The 24,491-nt window shown below is 43.5% G+C and overlaps 1 protein-coding gene across 1 annotated transcript in view; it reads right to left on the bottom strand.

Annotated features, from left to right (window-relative positions):
- Positions 1-5,609: 5,609 nt before the first annotated feature.
- The window catches only part of LOC112245249 (protein BANP-like), a 69,813-nt gene continuing 50,931 nt past the window's right edge, over positions 5,610-24,491 (bottom strand). The window contains exons 12-13 of the mRNA XM_024413262.2: positions 20,485-20,628; positions 5,610-5,813 (exon numbers count right to left, since the gene is read on the bottom strand). Of these exons, the coding sequence (XP_024269030.1) occupies positions 5,697-5,813; positions 20,485-20,628 (261 nt within the window). The 3' untranslated portion in view covers positions 5,610-5,696. The remainder of the gene's footprint in view (positions 5,814-20,484; positions 20,629-24,491) is intronic.

The raw sequence follows: 24,491 nt of genomic DNA, 5'->3' as shown, positions 1-24,491 counted from the left end.
CGCAGCTACACGCGATTCCAAATTTCCCACTTTGACAAACTTGTTCAGTCAGCACAGAAGCATGCTATACCCAAGGGAAGCTCAACTAATCCAACTGGCATTTGAGGGGAATCTTACAAGAAGATTTCAGGGAAAATGTAATGATCGATTACTCAGGAAGTTCCACAAAGCATCAAGGAGGCCTCAACTCTTCTGAAAAGGTAAGAAACAATCTAGCGGTTTTGCTTTATCAACCTCTTTATTTTGTGTGTAAGGCGCTGTCCATGGTGCTGAGAGCGCAGTGAAGATTTCGCACCAACCTGAATTATTGGTTAAAAGCATTTGTACTTATGTTCATTGTGGTATAGCATGATATAAGCAGAAATCAATACAATTCCAATACAAGAACCCAAATGACGCCCCTGGGTATAGCTACATTTAGTCATAGAAAGATATTCAATTAGGGTTTTCTTGGAAGCCTATTGGTTTTCGTGGTTGTAAATGGAACTGTTGGTATTGTTTATGCTAGGCTGGCATTGCTTAATTGATTCCATGGGTCGAATTTGATCCACAGAAGTGTATTGTGCTATATCACAACGTGTTGCTGAACTGATGAGTGGCTAATTTTCCATGTTTGAAGCGGGCCTATACTGTAGGCCTATTTATTTGGCAAGACAGCTGTATCTCACTGTAGTAGGCTGTATGCTGTTTTGGATCTCACAATGCCTTTTTTTACTGCGTTTGTTTACTGTAACTATCCTACATATAGATTGTGTCATGCCTTTAGCGATCTGATATTTTGTTTACTAGGCCTACTACCTCCTTTTTGTTCTGTATGCAGTCATTCATTCGCATGCGCAGTTGTGTCTGTATTCTAAGCCAAACTGCTATTCAGTATTTTTGTTTGCATAAATGTATAACTAGGCTATTACTTTCAGCATTTAGCTAGCATTATTTTGGTAAGACAACGGTGTGTACGGTTGCATTCAAATAAGCTGCTTAATAGGCAAATTGCCCCATCTATCTTGTATTCTGTATTCATATATTCTGTATTCAGCCTGTATTCATTACAAAACGGCCTTGTTACTTTAGTGTGTATGGCGCTGTCCGTGGTGCTGATACAGCGCACAGGACTACAGATTTCGCACCAACCTACACTATATATACATGCAAGAGTATTTGGACACCCCTTCAAATTAGTGGATTCGGGCCATTTCAGCCATACCAGTTACTGACAGGTGTATAAAATCGAGCACAGCCACACAATCTCCCCAGACAAGCATTGGCAGTAGAATGGCCTTACTGAAGAGCTCCATGACTTTCAATGTGGCACCAACAAGTCAGTTCGTCAAATTTCTGCCCTGGTCAACTGTAAGTGCTGTTATTGTGAAGTGGAAATGTCTAGGAGCAACAACGGCTCAGCCGCAAAGTGGTAGGCCTCACAAGTTCACCGAACGGGACCGACGAGTGCTGAAGCACGTACAAATAGTCTGTCCTCGGTTGGAACACTCACTACAGAGTTCCAAACTGCCTCTGAAAGCAACGTCAACACAAGAACTGACTAATCTGTATTTGGCGGATGCCAGGACAACGCTACCTGCTCCAATGCACAGTGCCAACTAAAGATTGGTGGAGGAGGAATAATGATCTGGGGTTGTTTTTCATGGTTCGGGCTAGGCCCCTTAGTTCCAGTGAAGGGACATCTTAACGCTAGAGCATACAATGACATTCTAGACAATTCTGTGCTCCAACTTTATGGCAACAGTTTGGGGAAGGCCCTTTCCTGTTTCAGTATGACAATACCTCCATGCACAAAGTGAGGTCCATACAGAAATGGTTTGTCGAGATCAGTGAAGAACTTGACTGGCCTGCACAGAGCCCGGACCTCAACCCCATTGAACACACTTGGGATGAATTGTAACACCGACTGCGAGCCAGGCCTAAATGCCCAAAATCAGTATCCGACCTCATGAATGCTTGAGGTTGAATGGAAGCAATTCCCCGCAGCAATGCTCCAGCACCTAGTGAAAAGCCTTCCCAGAAGAGTGGAGGTTGTTATAGAAGCAAAGGGAGACCAACTCCATATTAATGCCCATGAGTTTGGAATGAAACGTTCCACAAAAAGATGAGCATAATTCAATATAATTCCAATGCAAGACCCCCCCCCCAAAAAAATGGCTGAATGTAATTGTCCCCTTAGTCACCTTATCCTGGTGCCCGGTTTTCTAGTCTCTCTTCCAAACTTAGCCACCCCGTCCCTGCATCATTTATCTGCCGCTTCAGCAGGTTTCCGTGCCGGAGCTCAGAAGGCCCATGCAGTTGCCAGGGCCCAGGGTTGTAAAACATGAAGGATCCAGGCCGTTACACCCAAGGCTGTTTGCTAATCTTGAGGAAAGAGGGGATAGGACGGCCAGGTCCCCCTTGGATTCAGAGGGGGAAGGGAGGAGGGAAGAGCAGGCCAGGGGGAGGCTGGGACTGCCCATGCCAAAACGTACTGCTCTACAGTGTCAAAGAGTGTGTGAGAGTCAGAGTTCGACAGAGGAAGACAGCGAGACGAAAGGAGAAACCGAGTGGGATTGAAACAGAGGAGACAGAGCGTAGGCAGACAGAATGAGAGAAAATAAAGGGAAACAACAGATGTTATCAAGTTCTGCTCTCCTAGTACGACTGGTTCTTGCTGCCGCTCCAAAATACTGTACATCATTACGTCACACTGTGTCTGGGAAATCTCCCATATGCACTAAAGTGCGCCGAAGAGCCCAATTTATCTGGAATAGAATCGCTCCTTACACACACACACACACACCCCGACATGTACTGTATGCATGAACAGGTGTGCATACACACACACACACACACACACACACACACACACACACACACACACACACACACACACACACACACACACACACACACACACACACACACACACACACACACACACACACGATGTGTTTTGTGAAGGGAGTGAGTAAAAGAATGAGTGATCTGTACAATTAATCCATACGAGTATGTCAAGTGTGGAAACTTACATCAGATAACGTAAGCCATCTTGTAATATAACTCCACTGTGGATGTATATAATCTATTCCTCCTGAGCACGTCTAACTCCATGTGAATCTTTATCAGTGTATCATGGTTAATTGTTTACCAGAAAGTGTTACGTTTGTTTACCTGGATTACATTACATGGAAGAAAGACTAACATGAACGTCGTGGGCAGTAGATCACCTGCTGGGTGTCGACAAACACTGGCGGTTCAACATGTAGAATTGTTGGCTAATTAATAGAAAATGTCAGCTGATATTTTGTAGCCTGAGGCGATAGGACAGCCATCAGCTGGGCACAGCCATCATTCATGTTGGTTTTGTTTTTCCTCCTAGAAAAGATAGGCCCTTAAAGTAATGTAAATTGAAAAACAAAGGCTAGCTCAAAAATAGCACAGCAATAGCATATCATCACACACCATGGACCCAAACACAAGTGTTGAGCAGTGAGCACTCCCTTCCACTCCCTTAGCATCTCCACAGAAGCATATTTCTGTACATCTTGAACCTCTTGAGATTGATTTGGAGTTTGTTGACCACTGTCTATAAAGAGAAGATGAAAATAAAGTTGAAATGTAAGAGCAAAACTTACATTTGTGGCAACACAAAATATTTTATTCACATGGATGTGTCCTCCACAGAAATACAGCAGGAAAAACAAAAACATTTATTTCTCTCTGGATACTCTACATGTAAGTCATTTTCAATGTAGTCATTGCGTGCCAGGAATATGGGACCAAATAAACTCAGCAAAAAAAGAAACGCCCATTTTTCAGGACCCTGTCTTCAAAGATGATTCGTAAGAATCCCAAAACTTCACAGATCTTCATTGTAAAAGGTTTAAGCACTGTTTCCCATGCTTATTCAATGAACCATAAACAATTAATGAACATGCACCTGTGGAACGGTCGTTAAGACACTAACAGACAGTAGGCAAGTAAGGTCACAGTTATGAAAACTAAGGACACTAAAAGGCCTTTCTACTGACTCTGAAAAACATCAAAAGAAAGATGCCCAGGGTCCCTGCTCATCTGCGTGAACGTGCATTAGGCATGCTGCAAGGAGGCAGGAGGACTGCAGATGTGGCCAGGGCAATAAATTGCAATGTCCGTACTGTGAGACGCCTAAGACAGCGCTATAAGGAGACAGGACGGACAGCTGATCATCCTCACAGTGGCAGATCACGTGTAACAGCACCTGCACAGGATTGGTACATCTGAACATCACACCTGCGGGACAGGTACAGGATGGCAACAACAACTGCCCAAGTTACACCAGAAACGCACAATCCCTCCATCAGTGCTCAGACTGTCCGCAATAGGCCGAGAGAGGCTGGACTGAGGGCTTGTAGGCCTGTTGTGAGGCAGACACCAGACATCACCGGCAAGAACGTCGCATACAGGGAAGACATCCTCCTCCCTCATGTGATACCTTTCCTGCAGGCTCATCCTGACATGACCCTCCAGCATGACAATGACACCAGCCATACTGCTCGCTCTGTGCATGATTTCCTGCAAGACAGGAATGTCAGTGTTCTGCCATGGCCAGCGAAGAGCCCAGAACTCAATCCCATTGAGCACGACTGGGACCTGTTGGATCGTGAGGTGAGGGCTAGGGCCAATTCCCCCCAGAAATGTCCGGGAATTTGCTGGTACCTTGGTGGAAGAGTGGGGTAACATCACAGTAGGAACTGACAAATCTGGTGCAGTCCATGAGGAGGAGATGCACTGCAGTGCTAAATGCAGCTGGTGGCCACACCAGATACTGACCGTTACTTTGATTTTGACCCCCCCCTGTTCAGGGACATATTACTCAATTTCTGTTAGTCACATGTCTGTGGAACTTGTTCAGTTTATGTCTCAGTTGTTGAATCTTGTTATGTTCATACAAATATTTACACATGTTAAGTTTGCTGAAAATAAACGCAGTTGACTGTGAGAGGACGTTTCTTTTTTTGCTGAGTTTACAAAACATTTGAGCAATTGTATTAGTATAAAATATAATTAACACATTTTGAGAATACAATATAGCTCAGTAATTTAATTACTTAATTACTTTATACAGTCATTATTGCTCATCTTTAACAAGGGTATCAATAATTTCGGACCCCACTGTATGTGGGTTAACCAATATGAAAACAAGCTGGGAAAAGATGGCAACGAAAGCCGGGGTCCAGACCAGAAATGATGGACAATCATGAAAACTCAACCATGAATAAGTGCCCGTTTTAGGCTTGTACTACTTTCCACAGCAGTCCAACATGACACGATTGCAGGATGCTATAGAGGAGAACAGAACAGTATTGGTTGTGTAAAGTACGTGTCCAGGGGGTTAGCGTAGCCTACTGTAAATGTAAATTGAGCCAATCAGCTTAATTTCTGATAGCTCCATGCTTTTCCAGTGCTGAGGTTTAGCCAGTGAGGGTCTGTCTGCCTGAGCAGCATCCCTCATGGGTGGGGTTTAATCCCAGGCCAGGTCCTCTTCTGATGATGACAATCAATCAGAGGAATAACTAAAACACTTCTCTTGATCTGTTCGGTTGACATTTGCTCATTTTTCTCTTATTTGTTTGTTCATTTAATTGTCTTTATTTATTGAATCCCCCACTCCCCATCCCTTTCATCCACACCTCTGTATCTCTGTGGTGGCCATCTCTCTCTCCAGGCCCTCAGGTACCCACAGAACTGACGATCTGCACCACCTCCCCATTATCCCCTGTTGGCAGATGGATGGATTCCTCCTTCACCTCCATCTCACCCTGCATGGCTGGCGCCAGTTCTGCTGCCTGGGAACAGAGAGTTTGGGAAGGAAAGGAGGGGAGGCAGGAGAAGGGGAGTGGCGGCGGAGGAAAAGATGGGGAGGGGGGAAACAAGGGAGGCAAGAGGGGTAGGAGAAATGCAGGAGAATATAGGGAAGCCAGGGAAGAGAAAGTGAGGAGGACAGCAGAGGAAGGAGAGAGACAGAGAGCAGTGAGTTGGAGGGGAGAGGTGGAGAGAGAGGGAATATGAAGATGAAACCAAAGTAGAGCGAGAGAGAGACAAGTTATAAAATATAGCTGCAAGCAGACATTGCAGGGTTCAAGTTATGGTCCCATAGCGGCACCATCAGGACAATGTTGACACCTTGACCTAGGATGAGCTTCTTCTGTAATCCTTACCACGCTTGCCAAATATCAGAAATCAAAATCGAACAGATCATGCAGTATGCTTTTCATGTGATTTGGGAAAATGTTCATGACGTTGACTACTTTAAAATGTCTTCTCCAGAACCGCTCAGCACCAAATTTGGAGTAGAGCATCTATGGATGCACGTCTTCAAACCTCTTAGATGTAAAGTCTTCTGTTTAGGGGACATGCGTGTTTCTGGTACTGGTTCAGACCGACATGTTTACTTATAAATCGTTCTGTGTACACTGAGCAATAGCCTAGGTTCCCAAGGACACAGTAGTATATTTTGGTGCACCTATGTGACATAGGATGTGAAACCTGAAACCACTTAAGCTTGGATGTCCCTCCTACCATTTCATTCACTCTTCCGACTGTCCATCAACTCATGGCTGAACCATATGACAAAGCACATGCCTGCAATCCTTACATCGTAGCACAGCAGGGGAGAGTGGTTTCATCACTATAGCACATTCAGAGATAGATTTATAGCCATTAATCTAAAATGCTTAATAGATTTTAAACAAAAAACACTGTCATAGTTCATAATGAGCTAGATCTCTGTGAGACATTCACAGTGGTGGGGGCAGATTTTTTTTATCAAGAAAATATGTACTTTACAGTTATAAGGAAGGTTAGTGGTTTTATAATTTGATTATACCATGTATATTTAGAAAGCATAAGTAATTTCAAGCCTTATTCAAACAATTCTGTTGAAGAGGAAATATACTGAACAAAAATATAAAAATGTAACGTGTTGGTCCCAAGTTTCATGAGCTGAAATAAAAAAGATCTGTGAAAAGTTCCATACACACAAAAAGCATCTCTCAAATGTTGTGCACAAATTTGTTTACATTCCTGTTAGTGAGCATTTCTCCTTTGCCAATATAATTCATCCACCTGACAGGTGTGGTATATCAAGAAGCTGATTAAACAGCAGGATAATTACACAGGTGCACCTTATGCTGGGGACAAAAGGCCACTAAAATGTGCAGTTTTGTCACAACACAATGCCAAAGATGTCTGAAGTTGAGGGAGCGTGCAATTGCCATGCGACTACAGCAATGTCCAGCAGAGCTGTTGCCAGAGAATTGAATATTCATTTCTCTACCATAAGCCTCCTCCGTTGTTTTGGAGAATTTGGCAGTATGCCCAAAGGGCCTTACAACTGGACAGTACATGTAACCACACCAGCCCAGGACCTCCACATCTGGCTTCTTCACCTGTGGGATGGCCTGAGACGAGCCACCTGGACAGCTGATGAAACTGTATTTTGCACAAACGTAGAATTTCTGCACAAAATATCAGAAATCGTCTCAGGGAAGCTCATCTGCGTGCTTGTCATCCTCACCAGGGAAGGGCTATAGTCTCTAATAAAATGCAGATGTATTATCTCCTGGGCCAACCTCCGATCTGAGAGGCACGGAGAGGTGGAATGGGTAAACCCCAGTAAAAGATGAGTCAAGGAAGAGTCACTGTGCACATAGAGAGAGAGAACCGTGTTGAGTCATTCTTTCCTGGCCGAGATGCCAAAGTTCTCCCCAACAGCATACCTGCAGGGTTTTTTTCTGCATTTTGGAAAATGATTTAGCGTGGGAAAACATTCAGTGTTAACTTAAATGGCTAAAAACAGGAAATTGGCTTTAAAAACTGCTATTTTATTCTCAGCCCCATGGCAAAACTTTCTAGATATGCAGGAAATTAGCTTTAAAACAGAATTTGTTTCTCTCTGCCTCATGGCAAATGTGTAGATTTACAGGAAAGTAGCTTTAAAACAGCAAAAAATGTAACACACCATTGACCACAACAACGCCCCTGCCCACAAACTAAGCCCAATTTGGACACAGAAAAAAAAACCTGAGCTGAATCTTTAAATTCTCTTACTCTCAATGTAGTGCAGCTGCACCGGCACAGCAACAGCAGTAAACTCAGCTCAACTCTCTAGGAACAGAGGTAAAACACTAGAGGAGTGCCAACACATAACCTGCTCCACAGCAGTAAGATGAGGGAGGCCTTTTCTATTACAGCATATTGGATGACTTTCATTCATATTCCATTTACCCAGCTCAATGTAACAGCGATGGGTTTAGGCTACTACTTGATAGTCAAATTTTCCCTATATCTATCATGAGGTTGCAACAACCTAGCCTATGAATTAAAGTTTACAACATAGGTGCACATAGGTCGAGATAAAAATTTGATGACGGACAGTGACACATTCAATACCACCTTGCACACTCCTGCCTGCATCTAGCTGATAGAGGGTGTAGTCATTAGTCCAACAGTTGCAAACGAGTTGGAAAAAATTGGACAAATTTTGTTCTGTTTGCTTCCGTTTAAGAAACGCTTTTCAACAGAATCAGCGGAATGAATAGACCCTTGATCACATGTAAACACAGTTCACTTTCATAGCAGCCATGTTGTATTCCTTCTCACATCTATGCGCTCTCCTCCTCTCACCTTGTCCCATCGCTTGTGGACTTCAATGCACAGCAGATCAGCTGTATGTGACCAGACGGAAAAAAACAACTTTCCAAGCCTACCAACATCACCACTACACACAGCCTTCATCATTGTCACCTTATAAGCTAAAGTAACGTCATAGTCAACATAGCTAGTAGAACTAACATGTTAGTAAACCCGCTACAATCATGCACTAACATTGTAGAGTCAGTAAGCAGTTTAACACTTACACCGGTGGCAATTCATTTGTAAAACCAAACGCTTACCGTGACTTGGAAGAGCTCCAGTGTTGTGTTGGATAGTCATAGCCAGCTAGCTAACATAGCATCCCTCTGTTTGAGCAGAGTGTTTGAGTAGGCTAAACAAGCTAGCTAAGTAAGTGAAACTGGGGGGAAAAATGCCACTTTCTCTCACTTGCTTCTCCTTCAAATATTCTCTTTCTCTCACTTTGAGTCAACTACTCACCACATTTTATGCACTGCAGGGCTAGATAGCTGTAGTTTATGCTTCCAGTACTAGATTAATTCTCTGATCCATTGATTGGGTGGACAACATGTCAGTTCATGCTGCAAGAGCTCTGATAGGTTGGAGGACATCCTCCAAAAGTTGACATAATTACTGTGTAAGTCTATGGAAGGGGGTGAGAACCATGAGCCTCCTAGGTTTTGTATTGAAGTCAATGTACCCAGAAGCTTACGGCAAAAAAGCCAGTCAATATCTTACGGCAAAAAAAAGAGCTTCTGGATATCAGGACAGCGATCACTCACCTCGGATTAGACAAAGATTCTTCAACAAGCAGGACGCACATGACATTCTCCGAACACCCGACAAGACCAAAATCCCAGTTATTTGCAAGAGGAAGAGACGTAGGTACAGAGGAGATCGAGCGGGGTGCCTTGTAAGGATCTGCAGAAGGCGAGTGAGAAAGCTGCCATGACCATCAATATTACTCGCCAACGTGCAATCATTGGACAATAAAATAGACAAGGTACGATCACGAATATCCTACCAACGGGACAAAACTATAATATATTATGTTTCACGGAATCATGGCTGAATGATGAAATGGATATTCAGCTAGAAGGATATACGCTGCACCCGCATAGAATAGCACATTCCGGTAAGACGAGGGGGGCGGTCTGTGCATATTTGTAAACAACAGTTGGTGCACAAAATCTAAGGAAGTCTCTAGATTTTGCTCGCCTGAAGTATCTTGCGATCTCTAGATTTTGCTCGCCTGGAGTATCTTGCGATAAAATGCAGACCACACTATTTGCCTAGAGAGTTTTCAGCTATACTTTACGTGGCAGTTTATGTACCACCACAGACAGATGATGGCACTAAGAACGCACTCAGTCAGCTGTACAAGGAAATAAGCAAACAGGAAACCGCTCACCCAGAGGTGGCCCTCCTAGTGGCCGGAGACTTTAATGCAGGGAAACTTAAATCAGTTCTAACTCATTTCTATCAACGTTAAATGTGCAACCAGAGGGGGGAAAAAAATCTAGATCACCTGTACTCCACACACAGATATGCGTACAAAGCTCTCCCTCGCCCTCCATTTGGTAAATTCGACCACAATTCTATCCTCCTGCTTACAAGCAGGAAGCACCAGTGACTCAGTCTACCAAAAAAAAGGTCCGATGAAGCAGATGCTAAACTACAGGACTGTTTTGCTATCACAGACAGGAATATATTCTGTGATTCTTCCGATGGCATTGAGGAGTACACCACATCAGTCACTGGCATTATCAATAAGTGCATCGAGGACGTCGTCCCCACAGTGACTTTACGTACATTCGTGGCCAAAAGTTTTGAGAATGACACAAATATTAATTTTCACAAAGTTTCCTGCTTCAGTGTCTTTAGATATTATTGTCAGATGTTACTATGGAATACTGAAGTATAATTACAAGCATTTCATAAGTGTCAAAGGCTTTTATTGACAATTGTATGAAGTTGATGCAAAGAGTCAATATTTGCAGTGTTGACCCTTCTTTTTCAAGACCTCTGCAATCCGCCCCGGCATGCTGTCAATTAACTTCTGGGCCACACTGATGGCAGCCCATTCTTGCATAAAAAATGCTTGAAGTTTGACAGAATTTATGGGGCTTTGTTTGTCCACCCGCCTCTTGAGGATTGACCACAAGTTCTTAATGGCATTAAGATCTGGGGAGTTTCCTGGCCATGGACCCAAAATACCAATGTTTTGTTTCCCTATACACTTAGTTATCACTTTTGCCTTATGGCAAGGTGCTCCATCATGCTGGAAAAGGCATTGTTCGTCACCAAACTGTTCCTGGATAGTTGGGAGAAGTTGCCCTCGGTGGATGTATTGGTACCATTCTTTATTCATGGCTGTGTTCTTAGGCAAAATTGTGAGTGAGCCCACTCCCTTGGCTGAGAAGCAACTCCACACATGGTCTCAGGATGCTTTACTGTTGGCATGACACAGTACTGATGGTAGAGCTCCCCTTGTCTTCTCCAGACAAGCTTTTTCCAGATGCCCCAAACAATTAGAAAGGGGATTCTTCAGAAAAAATGACTTTACCCCAGTCCAATCCCTGTACCTTTTGCAGAATATCAGTCTGTCCCTGATGTTTTTCCTGGAGAGAAGTGACTTCTTTGCTGCCCTTCTTGACACCAGGTCATCCTCCAAAAGTCTTTGCCTCACTGTGCGTGCAAATGCACTCACACCTCCCTGCTGCCATTCCTGAGCAAGTTCTGTACTGGTGGTGCCCCAATCCCGCAGCTGAATCAACTTTAGGAGACGGTCCTGGAGCTTGCTGGACTTTCTTGGGCACCCTGAAGCCTTCTTCACAACAATTGAACCACTTTCCTTGAAGTTCTTGATGATCTAATAAATGGTTGATTTAGGTGCAATATTACTGGCAGCAAAATATCCTTGCCTTTGAAGCCCTTTTTGTGCAAAGCCTTTGATGACAGCACGTGTTTCCTTGCAGGTAACCATGGTTGACAGAGGAAGAACAATGATTCCAAGCACCACCCTCCTTTTGAAGCTTCCAGTCTGTTATTCGAACTCAATCAGAATGACAGAGTGATCTCCAGCCTTGTCCTCATCAACACTCACACCTGTGTTAACGAGAGAATCCCTGACACGATGTCAGCTGGTCCTTTTGTGGCAGGGCTGAAATGCAGTGGAAATGTTTTTTGGGGATTCAGTTAATTTGCATGGCAAAGAGGGACTTTGCAATTAATTGCAATTTATCTGATCACTCTTCATAACATTCTTGCCATCATACAAACTGAGGCAGCAGACTTTGTGAAAATGTATATTTGTGTCATTCTCAAAACTTTTGGCCACGACTGTACATACCCTAACCAGAAGCCATGGATAACAGGCAACATTCGCACTGAGCTAAAGGGTAGAGCTGTCACTTTCGAGGTGCGGGACTCTAACCTGTTAGCTTATAAGAAATCCTGCTATGCCTTCCAACGAACCATCAAACAGGCAAAGCATCAATACAGGCCTAAGATTGAATCGTACTACCTCCGGCTTGCAAACTATTACAGACTACAAAAGGGAAGCACAGCTGCGAGCTGCCCAGTGACACAAGCCAACCAGATGAGCTAAATAACTTCTATGCTTGTTTCGAGGCAAGCAACACTGAGGCATACATGAGAGCATCGGCTGTTCTGGACGACGGCACTCCGTAGCCGACGTGAGTAAGACCTTTAAACAGGTCAACATTCACAAGGCTGTGGGGCCAGATTGATTACCAGGACGTGTGCTCCGGGCACGTGCTGACCAACTGGCAGGTGTCTTCACTGACATTTTCAACATGTCCCTGATTGAGTCTGTAATACCAACATGTTTAAAGCAGACCACATAGTCCCTGTTCCCAAGAACACAAATGCAAACTGCCTAAATGACTATGTAGTGCTTTGAAAGGCTGGTCATGGCTCACATCAACACCATCATTCCAGAAACCCTAGACCCACTCTAATTTGCATAGCGCCCAAACAGATCCACAGATTATGCAATCTCTATTGCACTCCACACTGCCCTTTCCCACCTGGACAAAAGCAACACCTACGTGAGAATGCTATTTGTTGACTACAGCTCAGCGATCAACACCATAGTACCCTCAAAGCTCATCACTAAGCTAAGGATCCTGGGACTAAACACCTCCCTCTGCAACTGGATCCTGGACTTCCTGAATGGCCGCCCCCAGGAGGTGAGGATAGGTAGCAACACATCTGCCACGCTGATCCTCAACACTGGAGCTCCCCAGGGGTGCGTGCTCAGTCCCCTCCTGTACTCCCTTTTCACCCACGACTGTATCATGACGTGGCCCTCTTTGGGGATAGCGAGTACCATCCCCCTCTCTTCACCATCCCCCCCCTCTCTCTCTCACCACTTCTCTCTCTTCCCCCTACACCCAGGCTCTGTTATCGCAGGTCATAAATTCCTAGAGGAGTCTCTCTCCTCATGGCCAGACAGTATAGAGAGAAGGTTTCACAGGAGATCAAAGGAACCTCTTCTACATCATAGAAGTTGAGAACTGAACAATGTCCATGTTTTGGAGAATGTGTACACGGTCGGGGGAGAATCCAGCTACGACCGGTCCAACTCGTTTAATGTTTGTGAAACTCATGGGAGACAATACAGCCACATTACCAGAACTCAGTTTATACAAGAGTCTCAGTTGTGAGGCTTGCATCTAATTGTTGTACAACATGAATGAGTAAAGATGAAACTATTTGTGAAATTATGTAATGTGATTTTAAACTCTTTAATGAAGGAAACTCCAATTCCCTTTGGAGTTTAACTAAGTCATAGGCCCGCCCCATGAGCACAGACATTGATCTGTCATCGTGGGACAGCCCTTTCCTATGGTTTTGGATATAACACCCATCTTGGGAATTTCCCAGTAGACCAGTACCTCGATCACAGAGGGAGCTAAGGTTTGAGTAGAGACCATGCGTACCTCGACCATCGAGGGAGCTAAGGTTGTAATGGTTGCTGAATCTTTTAAACATACCACTTGGTTAAACTCTGAGACTATCGATACCGACAGAATAAGAGCAAATCTTTGATACTAATTACTAGTTTGCAGCTAGGAATTCTGTACCATTGAACGAAGACCGACAACCACTGAAACATCGATCTATAAGAACATTTCTGTATGTTACTCTGAAATATCCATTCTAACCAAAGACTCCAGGGACACAGAGAGAATCTCGGATGAACTCTCCAACAGAAAAGGACCATTCCAACAGAGATCACGATGACACACTGAGCGTAAATATATATATTGATTGCAATTATTCCCGAATTAGTGAGCGTTCATGTGCAAAGGATTAGCATTTCAATTGTTAGAATTATCAACTGTGTGGTGTCTTTTGTGCCATACCGGTTTAGCCCACTAGGGCACATCCCCTATCATTTCTTTGTAACTATATCTACTTTGTTTGTTTGTTTATGCATTTCTGTGATTATTTTGTTAGTTAATAAATAAATGATTGAGACAATTGACGTATGGATGATTCATAGTGAGGATGGTTCGTTCAGATAAGCAACAATTTAAGACGTTTGGAATGAGACTAACGTGAGGTAAAGAATAATTCATTAATTAGAAGACTAATTGATCAGATATTAAAATATCTGAAAGTTATTTTAGGAGAATTATAACTTTGTAATCTGAATATTTTCCTTGGAGCCCCGACTTCCTAGTTAATTATATTTACGTGATTAAACTAATCACCCTAAAGAGGGAAGTGTGTATGGCCCAGTACATCACTGGGACTAAGCTGCCTGCCATCCAGGACCTCTGTACCAGGCGATATCAGAGGAAGGCCCTAAAAATTGTCAAAGACCCCAGTCACCAATCATAGACTGTTCTCTCTACTACCACATGGCAAGCGGTACGGGAGTGCCAAGTCTAGGACAAAAAGGCTTCTTCTCAACAGTTTTTGCCCCCAAGCCATAAGACTCCTGAATAGGTAATCAAATGGCTACCCAAACTATTTGCATTGTGTGCCCCCCCAACCCCTCTTTTACACTGCTGCTACTCTCTGTTTATCATATATGCATAGTCACTAACTATACATTCATGAACATACTACCTCAATTAGCCCGACCACCAGTTCCCCCACATATTGGCTAACAGAGCTATCTGCATTGTGTCCCGCCACCCACCACCCGCCATCCCTTCGTTTACGCTACTGCTACTCTCTGCTTATCATATATGCAGTGTCACTTTAACCACATCTACAGTGGGGCAAAAAAGTATTTAGTCAGCCACTAACTGTGCAAGTTCTCCCACTTAAAAAGACGAGGCCTGTAATTTTCATCGTAGGTACACTTCAACTATGACAGACAAAATGAGGGGGAAAAATCCAGAAAATCACATTGTAGGATTTTTAATGAATTTATGTGCAAATTATGGTGTAAAATAAGTATTTGGTCAATAACAAAAGTTTATCTCAATACTTTGTTATATACCCTTTGTTGGCAATGACAGAGGTCAAACGTTTTCTGTAAGTCTTCACAAGGTTTTCACACACTGTTGCTGGTATTTTGGCCCATTCCTCCATGCAGATCTCCTCTAGAGCAGTGATGTTTTGGGGCGGTTGCTGGGCAGCACAGACTTTCAACTCCCTCCAAAGATTTTCTATGGGGTTGAGATCTGGAGACTGGCTAGGCCACTCCAGGACCTTGAAATGCTTCTTATGAAGCCACCCCTTCGTCGCCCAGGCGGTGTGTTTGGGATCATTGTCATGCTGAAAGACCCAGCCACGTTTCATCTTCAATGCCCTTGCTGATGGAAGGAGGTTTTCACTCAAAATCTCACGATACATGGCCCCATTCATTCTTTCCTTTACACGGATCAGTCGTCCTGGTCCCTTTGCAGAAAAACAGCCAGATGGGCCTGGACATGTACTGGCTTAAGCAGGGGGACACTTCTGGCACTGCAGGATTTGAGTCCCTGGTAGCGTAGTGTGTTACTGATGGTAGGCTTTGTTACTTTGGTCCCAGCTCTCTGCAGGTCAGTCACTAAGTCCCCCCGTGTGGTTCTGGGATTTTTGCTCACCGCTCTTGTGATCATTTTGACCCCACGGGGTGAGATCTTGCGTGGAGCCCCAGATCGAGGGAGATTATCATTGGTCCTGTATGTCTTCCATTTCCTAATAATTGCTCCCACAGTTGATTTCTTCAAACCAAGCTGCTTACCTATTGCAGATTCAGTCTTCCCAGCCTGGTGCAGGTCTACAATTTTGTTTCTGGTGACCTTTGACAGCTCTTTGGTCTTGGCCATAGTAGAGTTTGGAGTGTGACTGTTTGAGGGTGTGTACAGGTGTCTTTTATACTGATAACAAGTTCAAACAGGTGCCATTAATACAGGTAACGAGTGGAGGACAGAGGAGCCTCTTAAAGAAGTTACAGGTCTGTGAGAGCCAGAAATCTTGCTTGTTTGTAGGTGACCAAATACTTATTTTCCACCATAATTTGCAAATAAATTCATTAAAAATCCTACAATGTGATTTTCTGGATTTTTTCTCTCTCATTTTGTCTGTCATAGTTGAAGTGTACCTATGATGAAAATTACAGTTCTCTCTCTCATCTTCTTAAGTGGGAGAACTTGCACAATTGGTGGCTGACAAAAAAATTTTTTGCCCCACTGTACATGTACATACTACCTCAATCAGCCCGACTAACCGGTGCCTGTATATAGCCTCGCTGCTGTTATTTTTCACTGTCTTTTTACTGTTGTTTTTATTTCTTTACTTACCTATTGTTCACCGAATGCCTTTTTTAATTTTTTAATTGCACTGTTGGTTAGAGCCTGTAAGTAAGCATTTCACTGTAAGGTCTATCTATACCTGTTGTATTCGGCGCATGTGACAAATAAACTTAGATTTGATTAGAAGCTAGCTGTCCTCTAGCTACACCATGGTGCTACCCTACAACATGCTGTTGTGGCTACTGTAGACCTTAATTGCAAAATTGTGTGTTTTAATCAATTATTTGATGACATGAGATATTTAGTATATTTGTATATGAAATTCACTGAGGATGGTCCTCCCCTACCTCCTCTGAGAAGCCTCCACTGATCCCCAAGTTACCCAATCTATTGCGCACAGAAGACGTGTCTGGTGCACCAGACTAGCCAACACAAGACAAAGGTGAGTTGATACCAGCTGGTGTCTGATCTGGACAACAGTATTATATCCACGCTGAAAAGATTTCACTAGATTAAACCAAACTCTCATGACATCAACATAAGTAACAGCCATGAAATCAGCCCTGCAACAGAAAGCTCACAGCTTAAACTATGCAACCACCTAGCTACAGCATCCAACCAAACGCATATCCCAGGATCGTATCCATTAGAGCATACCATAGGAAACCATTTAAACATGTTTTTCAACAGAAATATAAAACAAGAGGTTGTTATTGAGCAAGTCCTTGTAGTCCCTCCCTGTTTCAGTCAGCTTTCTTCCATTTGGTGCCTAATGAATATGACCCAGGTGTCAAACTAAAAAAAAAAGTATTCTTATTCATCTCCGCAATTGTTTTTCATCTGGTTATAACAGGCATCTCTGGCACCGTATGAGGACCCCGCCCAGGACCAGACCCTGTTAGGGTGTAATAGGGCCAGCTTTAGACCTGACCAGTGTCTAAACCCTCACAAGGCTAAATGTTTAAAAAAACATAGCATAATCTATCACGAGGCCAAACAGGCCTTCCTGTTCAGAAATATCTTATTTGAATCTAGCTTGTGTACTTTATTTGATCTAGCTTGTGTAATGGAAACTATTAAATAAAAGAGGGAGAAAAAAAATGTAAAAGATAAATAAATAAAAAGCTGAAGCAATTTTTCAAGAGCTTAGTTATAAATGCTACCATATGTTTGGGAAAACAGTTCGACACATTTCAGGGAGGGGAAAATGTAGTGACCTTTCCCTGACCTTAGAACTGGAAAGGGCAGCAACCCAATGGTCAGTATTGGCCTTGAGTGTACTACATCTCACAAGCCCACTGTGATTGATTTGCTGAATGTTTAAAGGCCCACTCTGACATTTACAGACGTTTTGATATGAATTTGAATGTTAGCCTACATTTCTCAAACCCCAATCCCTCAGCTTTATAGCAAACAAGGTGGAGGTTTGGTAGCCACCGTTTTGTTGAATTTCAAAATAAGGAGTGGGCCTCTAAAACCTTGTTAAATGACAATGGAGTAGTCTCTCTTTGAATAGCCTAACAGAACAGAATGTGGTGGCTTTTCAACAGTTGTATTCTCTCCCCTGCCTGGTCCATATGCCCTTGGTTAACCCAAGAGGCTTAATTTCATCTCTTGGGAACAGGAAACTGGAGATTGATCAGGGCCCAGTCAACTTTGTTGATTTCTGTTAAGCTGTCTGTGTACAATCAACCATTAGAACAAATAAAGCCCATTCACAAAAGTGTACACAAACAACGGTCTGATTGCTGAGAGAGGGGAGAGGAGAGAGAGGTGAAATGGAACCCAGACCGCAGCTAAACACAATGTATGGGGTGGCAATCATGTATACACCTATAGAAACATCACAAGCCTGGTGGAAGTGAGGGAGAGAAATTCATTAATTTAGGATGTCTATGGTTCCAAGAGGGGAATGGGGGACGGGTGGGACAAATTACACAACCGACAAAGAGAGACCAGGTATGACGGAGGATGCCATGCCTCATTCAGCTTGTCGCCCAAAAAAAGTGATAGGTGGTGGGCAGGACATTCTCTGTGTATGCATAGGTATACAATCACATCGGTCCAAATTAACAAGGAGACTCAAATTACTCCAACTCCGAGCAGGACTGGCATTTCTACAAACAGCCAAACAAATCACTTTTAAAAGAGCCAAGCTTTTTTCGGGTCCTCTTTTTATAATGTCACGCAGGGACGAATCGGTGATGGGACGAATCAGAGATATCCATAGAAAACTTGACTTTTGGGGAAGTGAGCAAACCAAGCATTACGGAGGACATGTGGCATTCAACATGGTTTTCGAGAAAAAAAAAACAAGTGAAAAACTAAGTGAAGGTCTCGTTCTTTTGTTGTGTTTCTGGCCTTGCCAAGTTGACCACATAAAAGGAGGGACTGCTGTGGGTGCCTGTGCACCCTTACTGCTTTCAACACATGGCTCCCATTCTCTGAACTCAACCATCAAGGGATTCAAAGCTAATCTAGTAATTATTACTTTCCTCTTTCTGAAGCTGCATCTGTGCATTTTACATTGTTAAATTAAAACACAAACTCTAGGACTTAAAGGAGACGGGCATTCGCTTTGAATGGAAGCATGACAATAGGGGGAAAAGCGGAGTGTTGAGTACCTGCAAGCAGTTTGGTGAAATTGCTAATTATGACACTGGCACTTTGATTTCAACATGTCACTAATTATAAGGAGGAAGAGCATCGCACCACATAGTTTTACTGGGATATTGCACAAGATGGTGTGAGTCATTTAAAGGGGGTGTGAGAGACTGAATGTCTGTGTGAGCTCTTAACCACTCAGGTATATTTAGAATACTCCTCCCCCACCTCACCTACCCCCAATGTCCCTAACATCTGAACCAGCTTTAACACCCCTACACACAACACCCATTCAACCACCTACTCTAACATCTGCAAATACCTACTTCATCCATATCCTCTCCATCCATTTCTCCCTCACCTCCACAATACCTTACACTAATCCACCCCCCTCCAGAGGCCTGTGATGCCACCATCATGATTAGGTTAGAGTTTACTACAGTGTCTGTAAATAAATATTGAAAATGGAAAGAAGTGGAGGGCACTCAACCAACGTGAGTCAAGGTGCAACCAAAACATTTGATCATCATTGAAAAAGGCGCAATGATGCGTCTTTTCCTTTTCAATAAATATTGATAACCCATGTATTTGTCTCTGCCTGCAAATCGTCCCGCTCCTAGAAGGTAGGCTATAGGTTATGCAAAATGTAAAAGAAAGTGCATTTATCCGCTCCCATCATTGTTGCTGCCTCAAGTTAAGTAGCCTACCTCTCCTAGTTGGGTTTGCGAGATCAGCTGAGCGTGTGGTCTCTATTAAATAGAGTAGGCTATATGCAAGGAAATGAAGGAAATGTACTTCCTAAATATGATTAAGCTATAGTTTAAGCCTACCACATTGTCTGGAAATAAATATTGATCACTCATATTTGTCTCTGCCTCCAAGCGTTCTGCTCCTATTAAGGTAGGTTATTATGCAACACATAGCTCAAGAGAAAGTGCAAGTGTCCGTTCTCGAGCCAATTCTGTCTCTCTTTCAAACTAAGTTTAGCCTATCCGCTGACGTAGCCCAGTAATACTGATAGCCTAATATAAATAATGGGCCACATGAGAAACTCTGGTAATTTAACCTATTTCTTGGGTTATTTTTTACACATTTTGACATTGCATACTGAATGCAAAATAGCTGGGACCATGGCGGTCAAGTGATCTGCATCACATACACCTAAAATAACATTTGTGGGACTGCGGTTGGGTTCGGGACCAGTTCTTGAGGGAGCGGGTAGGAATCCGACAAAAAGCCAGCGGGACCGGGCGGTTACAGTATGAAAAGCTGCGGCAGAGTGATGAGGAAATCAGTCCCGCACAGACCTCTAATGTACCTTTGCAGTCTACTTTACTGGATGTGTGTAAATGTAAAAAGGTGTACCTCAGGAGTTTGAGCAACAGGAAGTTGGAACCGATGCTAAGATGCAAAAGAGAAGGTCAGAAATGCTGCTGTCGGGCCCACCGGACTCAATGGCCAGTTCATCCAAGGACATGTGTCTGTCTGTCTCCGGGTGTTTGTGTGCGTTCCTCACCTGTACAGTAGCGGTGTGCTCATTGACGGAGGCCAGTTGGACGTACTGCACCTGGATGTCACTGGCCTGTAGGGGGGAGCCCTCCACTGTTGTGGCCCCTCCGTCAGCTGACGCCACTGCTATCAGCTGGGCCCCACGCAGCACCTGACCAGGGGGAGGGAGAACGTGAGAGAAAGAGGGGAGGTGGGATAGAATGTGAGAGAGAAAAAGTACGAGAAAAAGAGGGAAGAGGGGAGCGAAAGGGGAGATATTAATATAAAATGTAATCGAAAAAAATTGAGGAAATATTTATCACAATTAATTTGCTTAAATGAATCACGAAACTATTGTTACTATAATTGCAATAACAATTTTATCTGTGGTGAGTGCTTGTGCAAGGGTCAACCAATGTGTCTGTGTGTCAAACTTCAACACACACAACCCTCAGAAGAGGTCTGCTTAGCATCACCCAAAATGGCACCCTATTCCTTACATAGTGCACTGATTTTGACCAGGGCTCATAGTGCACTGCTTTTGACCAGGGCTCAAGTCAGAAGAAGTGCACTATATAGAGAATAGGGTGCCATTTCAGATGTAGACAGTGTTAGCTGCGTTTGCCAGCTAGCTAATACTCTGAATCAAGAGTTTACTGCCAGGACCTGGGTCTGCTCTGTAACTAACTGGCTGGCTACACTTCCCTGAAGAGAGGCCAATTAAAACAAACAGCAGAAAGACATTTATGCTCTGATGTGTGTTTACATTATTTTATTAGTCACAACTATCAGGGTGTAACAAGCACAGACTAGCGCCACACACACACACACACACACACACACACAAACACTAGAAGGAGAGAACGCTCCTTCTTTAGGGAAAATCTAGCAAACAAGTCTCGGAGGATGCAGGGGAGCAATAGGGAACGCTTAAAGACAGATCAGCCAATAAGAGCCCTACCATTTGAAAAAGTGTTTTGTTTCCCATGCACAGCCGCCATGGAGAGAGACAGCGAGAGAAAAGGAGAAAGATAGAACACAGAGAAGAGGAGAGAGAGACAGCGAGAGAAAAGGAGAAAGATAAAACACACAGAAGAGAGAGAGACAGCGAGAGAAAAGGAGAAAGATAAAACACAGAGAAGAGGAGAGAGACAGCGAGAGAAAAGGAGAAAGATAAAACACACAGAAGAGGAGAGAGAGACAGCGAGAGAAAAGGAGAAAGATAAAACACACAGAAGAGGAGAGAGAGACAGCGAGAGAAAAGGAGAAAGATAAAACACACAGAAGAGGAGAGAGGGGGGAAACCCCTAAACCCTGTTGTGTTGAACTACAGCCAAGTTGTGCCAGAGCTCGTTTTTTAACACACTCATTAATAATAGAGCACGATGGGGCAGCTGAAACATGGTGTGGGGTATTCCTGTAGATTTACATTCACACACACTATAGGAAACCGGGGCTATAGGTTTAGAGTTATGACTTCTAGAACTAATTGGATAACATACAGTAGGCCAACTGTAATAAGTTGTTGAATGTGCAAACAGACATGCAAAGCTAACATACATCTGACCCAGCAAGACTGATTGAGGGAAATATTAAGTGACCTGTGTGTGTGTTTGATACTATACTTGTGAAGACCAGAAATCCTCACAAGAATAGTAAACCAATGAGAATTCGAACAAGTGAGGACATTTGGCCGGTCCTAAAACGGGAAAAAGCCATTTAAGGCGTTGGGGTTAGGTTTAGGGTTAGAATTAGGAGTTAAGGCAAGTAGGATTTTGAATGTGAATCAACGGTTGGTCCCCAAAAGGTCCTCACAGGTATAATAAGACAGCTGTGTGTGTGTGTGTAAATAAAACCATGGCTCTCGCTTGCATTTAATACTCTACACTACAACATGGTCTGTCTCTCTCTACCTCTTGCATGATGTGAAGCTTCTCTGGTATTTGATGCCGTCTCCAGCTCTAACCCAGACTGACTTACTCCCATGCTAGTAGAGTAGAGCAGCTGGGTGAAGGCCTAACAGACATTCCCAATTTGGGGATGAATCAGAATCTGGAGAAAAAAATAAAACCTTAAAAACCCCAATTACAGATGCTGTATGTGACCCACTTGCCCTACCAACCCGCCCCCTTCCACCCCCAACCAAACCCCGACCTTCACTTTGAAGTTGCTGACTCTGTAATGTGTTTTGTGAGTCGTGTTAACCCACCAGGCTCTGGGGGAGCGGGGTCAGGCTCCAGGAGATTTAGACAGATTTTTTCACTTCACCACAATGTCTGATGCAGCCAGAACACACCATTCCCAGCCAGCCTGATGGGAGCTATTAGATGAAAAGGAAGCCTCAATGGCTACGCTAGCCAGGTCAGTGCCACAAAATTAGATAGACATAGTGAACTAGAGACCGGCTGATTTGGGGTGACGGTAGCCTTGAGAGACGGGCAATTAATCAGAGAGTTGACTGTTCAAATCCCAGGGCTGACAGAGGAATCCTGCAGGAGTGAGCCAGAAGCTGGAGGGTTGCTGGGTCTAATATCCTATGTCCTACCTACTACCATTTTGCCCTTGAGCAAGGCTCTTAACCCCCCAAATCTGCTCCAGTGGCACTGCTCTGTGGTATTGTAATATACACGCACACACTAACAGGGTGTGTGTGATTCAAATCAAATGTTATTGGTCACATACACGTTTAGCAGATGTTATTGCAGGTGTAGCGAAATGCTTGACAAGGGGTCCGTACACACACTGACCACTTACAGAGGGTCATAGCCTTGGTCTGAGAGGGGTCTTGCTGAGAGTCATCTGATTGAACATACACAAACTGAAGGCTGCAGATTGTAGTCTGAGTGGTAGTGTATACACAAACTGATCACAGCGAAACAGACTGACCAAGGGCCATTACAGACAGACAAATCGATTGTAAACATTCTGTTATATGCATCTGCGGTACATCAAAAGTTCAAGTCAGCCCTGCATAAAAAGACAGATGGCTGTGAAATAAATAGATAAACAGATAGGTCATCCTTCATATGAACCCTGTAGAAAGACTAGGCTTAAATCGGTTTATTAGGGATACACACATTCAACCCTAGTCATTTACATACAGGTGGAGCAGGAATGTCATGACAGTAGGCTAGGAATGTAGTTGGTACTAAATTAAAATGCTTAAGCTGGTATATGGGGGGTGGGGGGGTGATAGGTGAAAATGAGAAAGCAGGTAACTCTGTGAGGTAATGAAAGACTGACAGGTAGATGTGGTGGGTAATGACCGAAAATAGTTGAGCCGGTGTGTGGGGGGTAATAGGTGAAAAGGAACATGGTAATAGATAAAGAGGAGATCAATTATAACTTACAACATGATGAATGAATTCAACAAGGCAGGTACAGTGGGGCAAAAAAGTATTTAGTCAGCCACCAATTGGGCAAGTTCTCCCACTTAAAAAGATGAGAGAGGCCTGTCATTTTCATCATAGGTACACTTCAACTATGACAGACAAAATTAGAGAAAAAAAATCCAGAAAAATCACATTGTAGGATTTTTTAATGACTTTATTTGCAAATTATGGTGGAAAATAAGTATTTGGTCACCTACAAACAAGCCAGATTTCTGTCTCTCACAGACCTGTAACAACTTCTTTAAGAGGCTCCTCTGTCCTCCACTCGTTACCTGTATTAATGGCACCTGTTTGAACTTGTTATCAGTATAAAAGACACCTGTTCACAACCTCAAACAGTCACACTCCAAACTCCACTATGGCCAAGACCAAAGAGCTGTCAAAGGACACCAGAAACAAAATTGTAGACCTGCACCAGGCTGGGAAGACTGAATCTGCAATAGGTAAGCAGCTTGGTTTGAAGAAATCAACTGTGGGAGCAATTATTAGGAAATGGAAGACATACAAAGACCACTGATAATCTCCCTCGATCTGGGGCTCCACGCAAGATCTCACCCCGTGGGGTCAAAATGATCACAAGAACGGTGAGCAAAAATCCCAGAACCACACCTAGTGAATGACCTGCAGAGAGCTGTGACCAAAG

This window comes from Oncorhynchus tshawytscha, linkage group LG06 (genome assembly GCF_018296145.1).
Source record: "Oncorhynchus tshawytscha isolate Ot180627B linkage group LG06, Otsh_v2.0, whole genome shotgun sequence".
NCBI lineage: Eukaryota > Metazoa > Chordata > Actinopteri > Salmoniformes > Salmonidae > Oncorhynchus > Oncorhynchus tshawytscha.
Note: the sequence above shows the minus strand (reverse complement) of the source record. Positions and strands in the feature narration are given on the sequence as shown.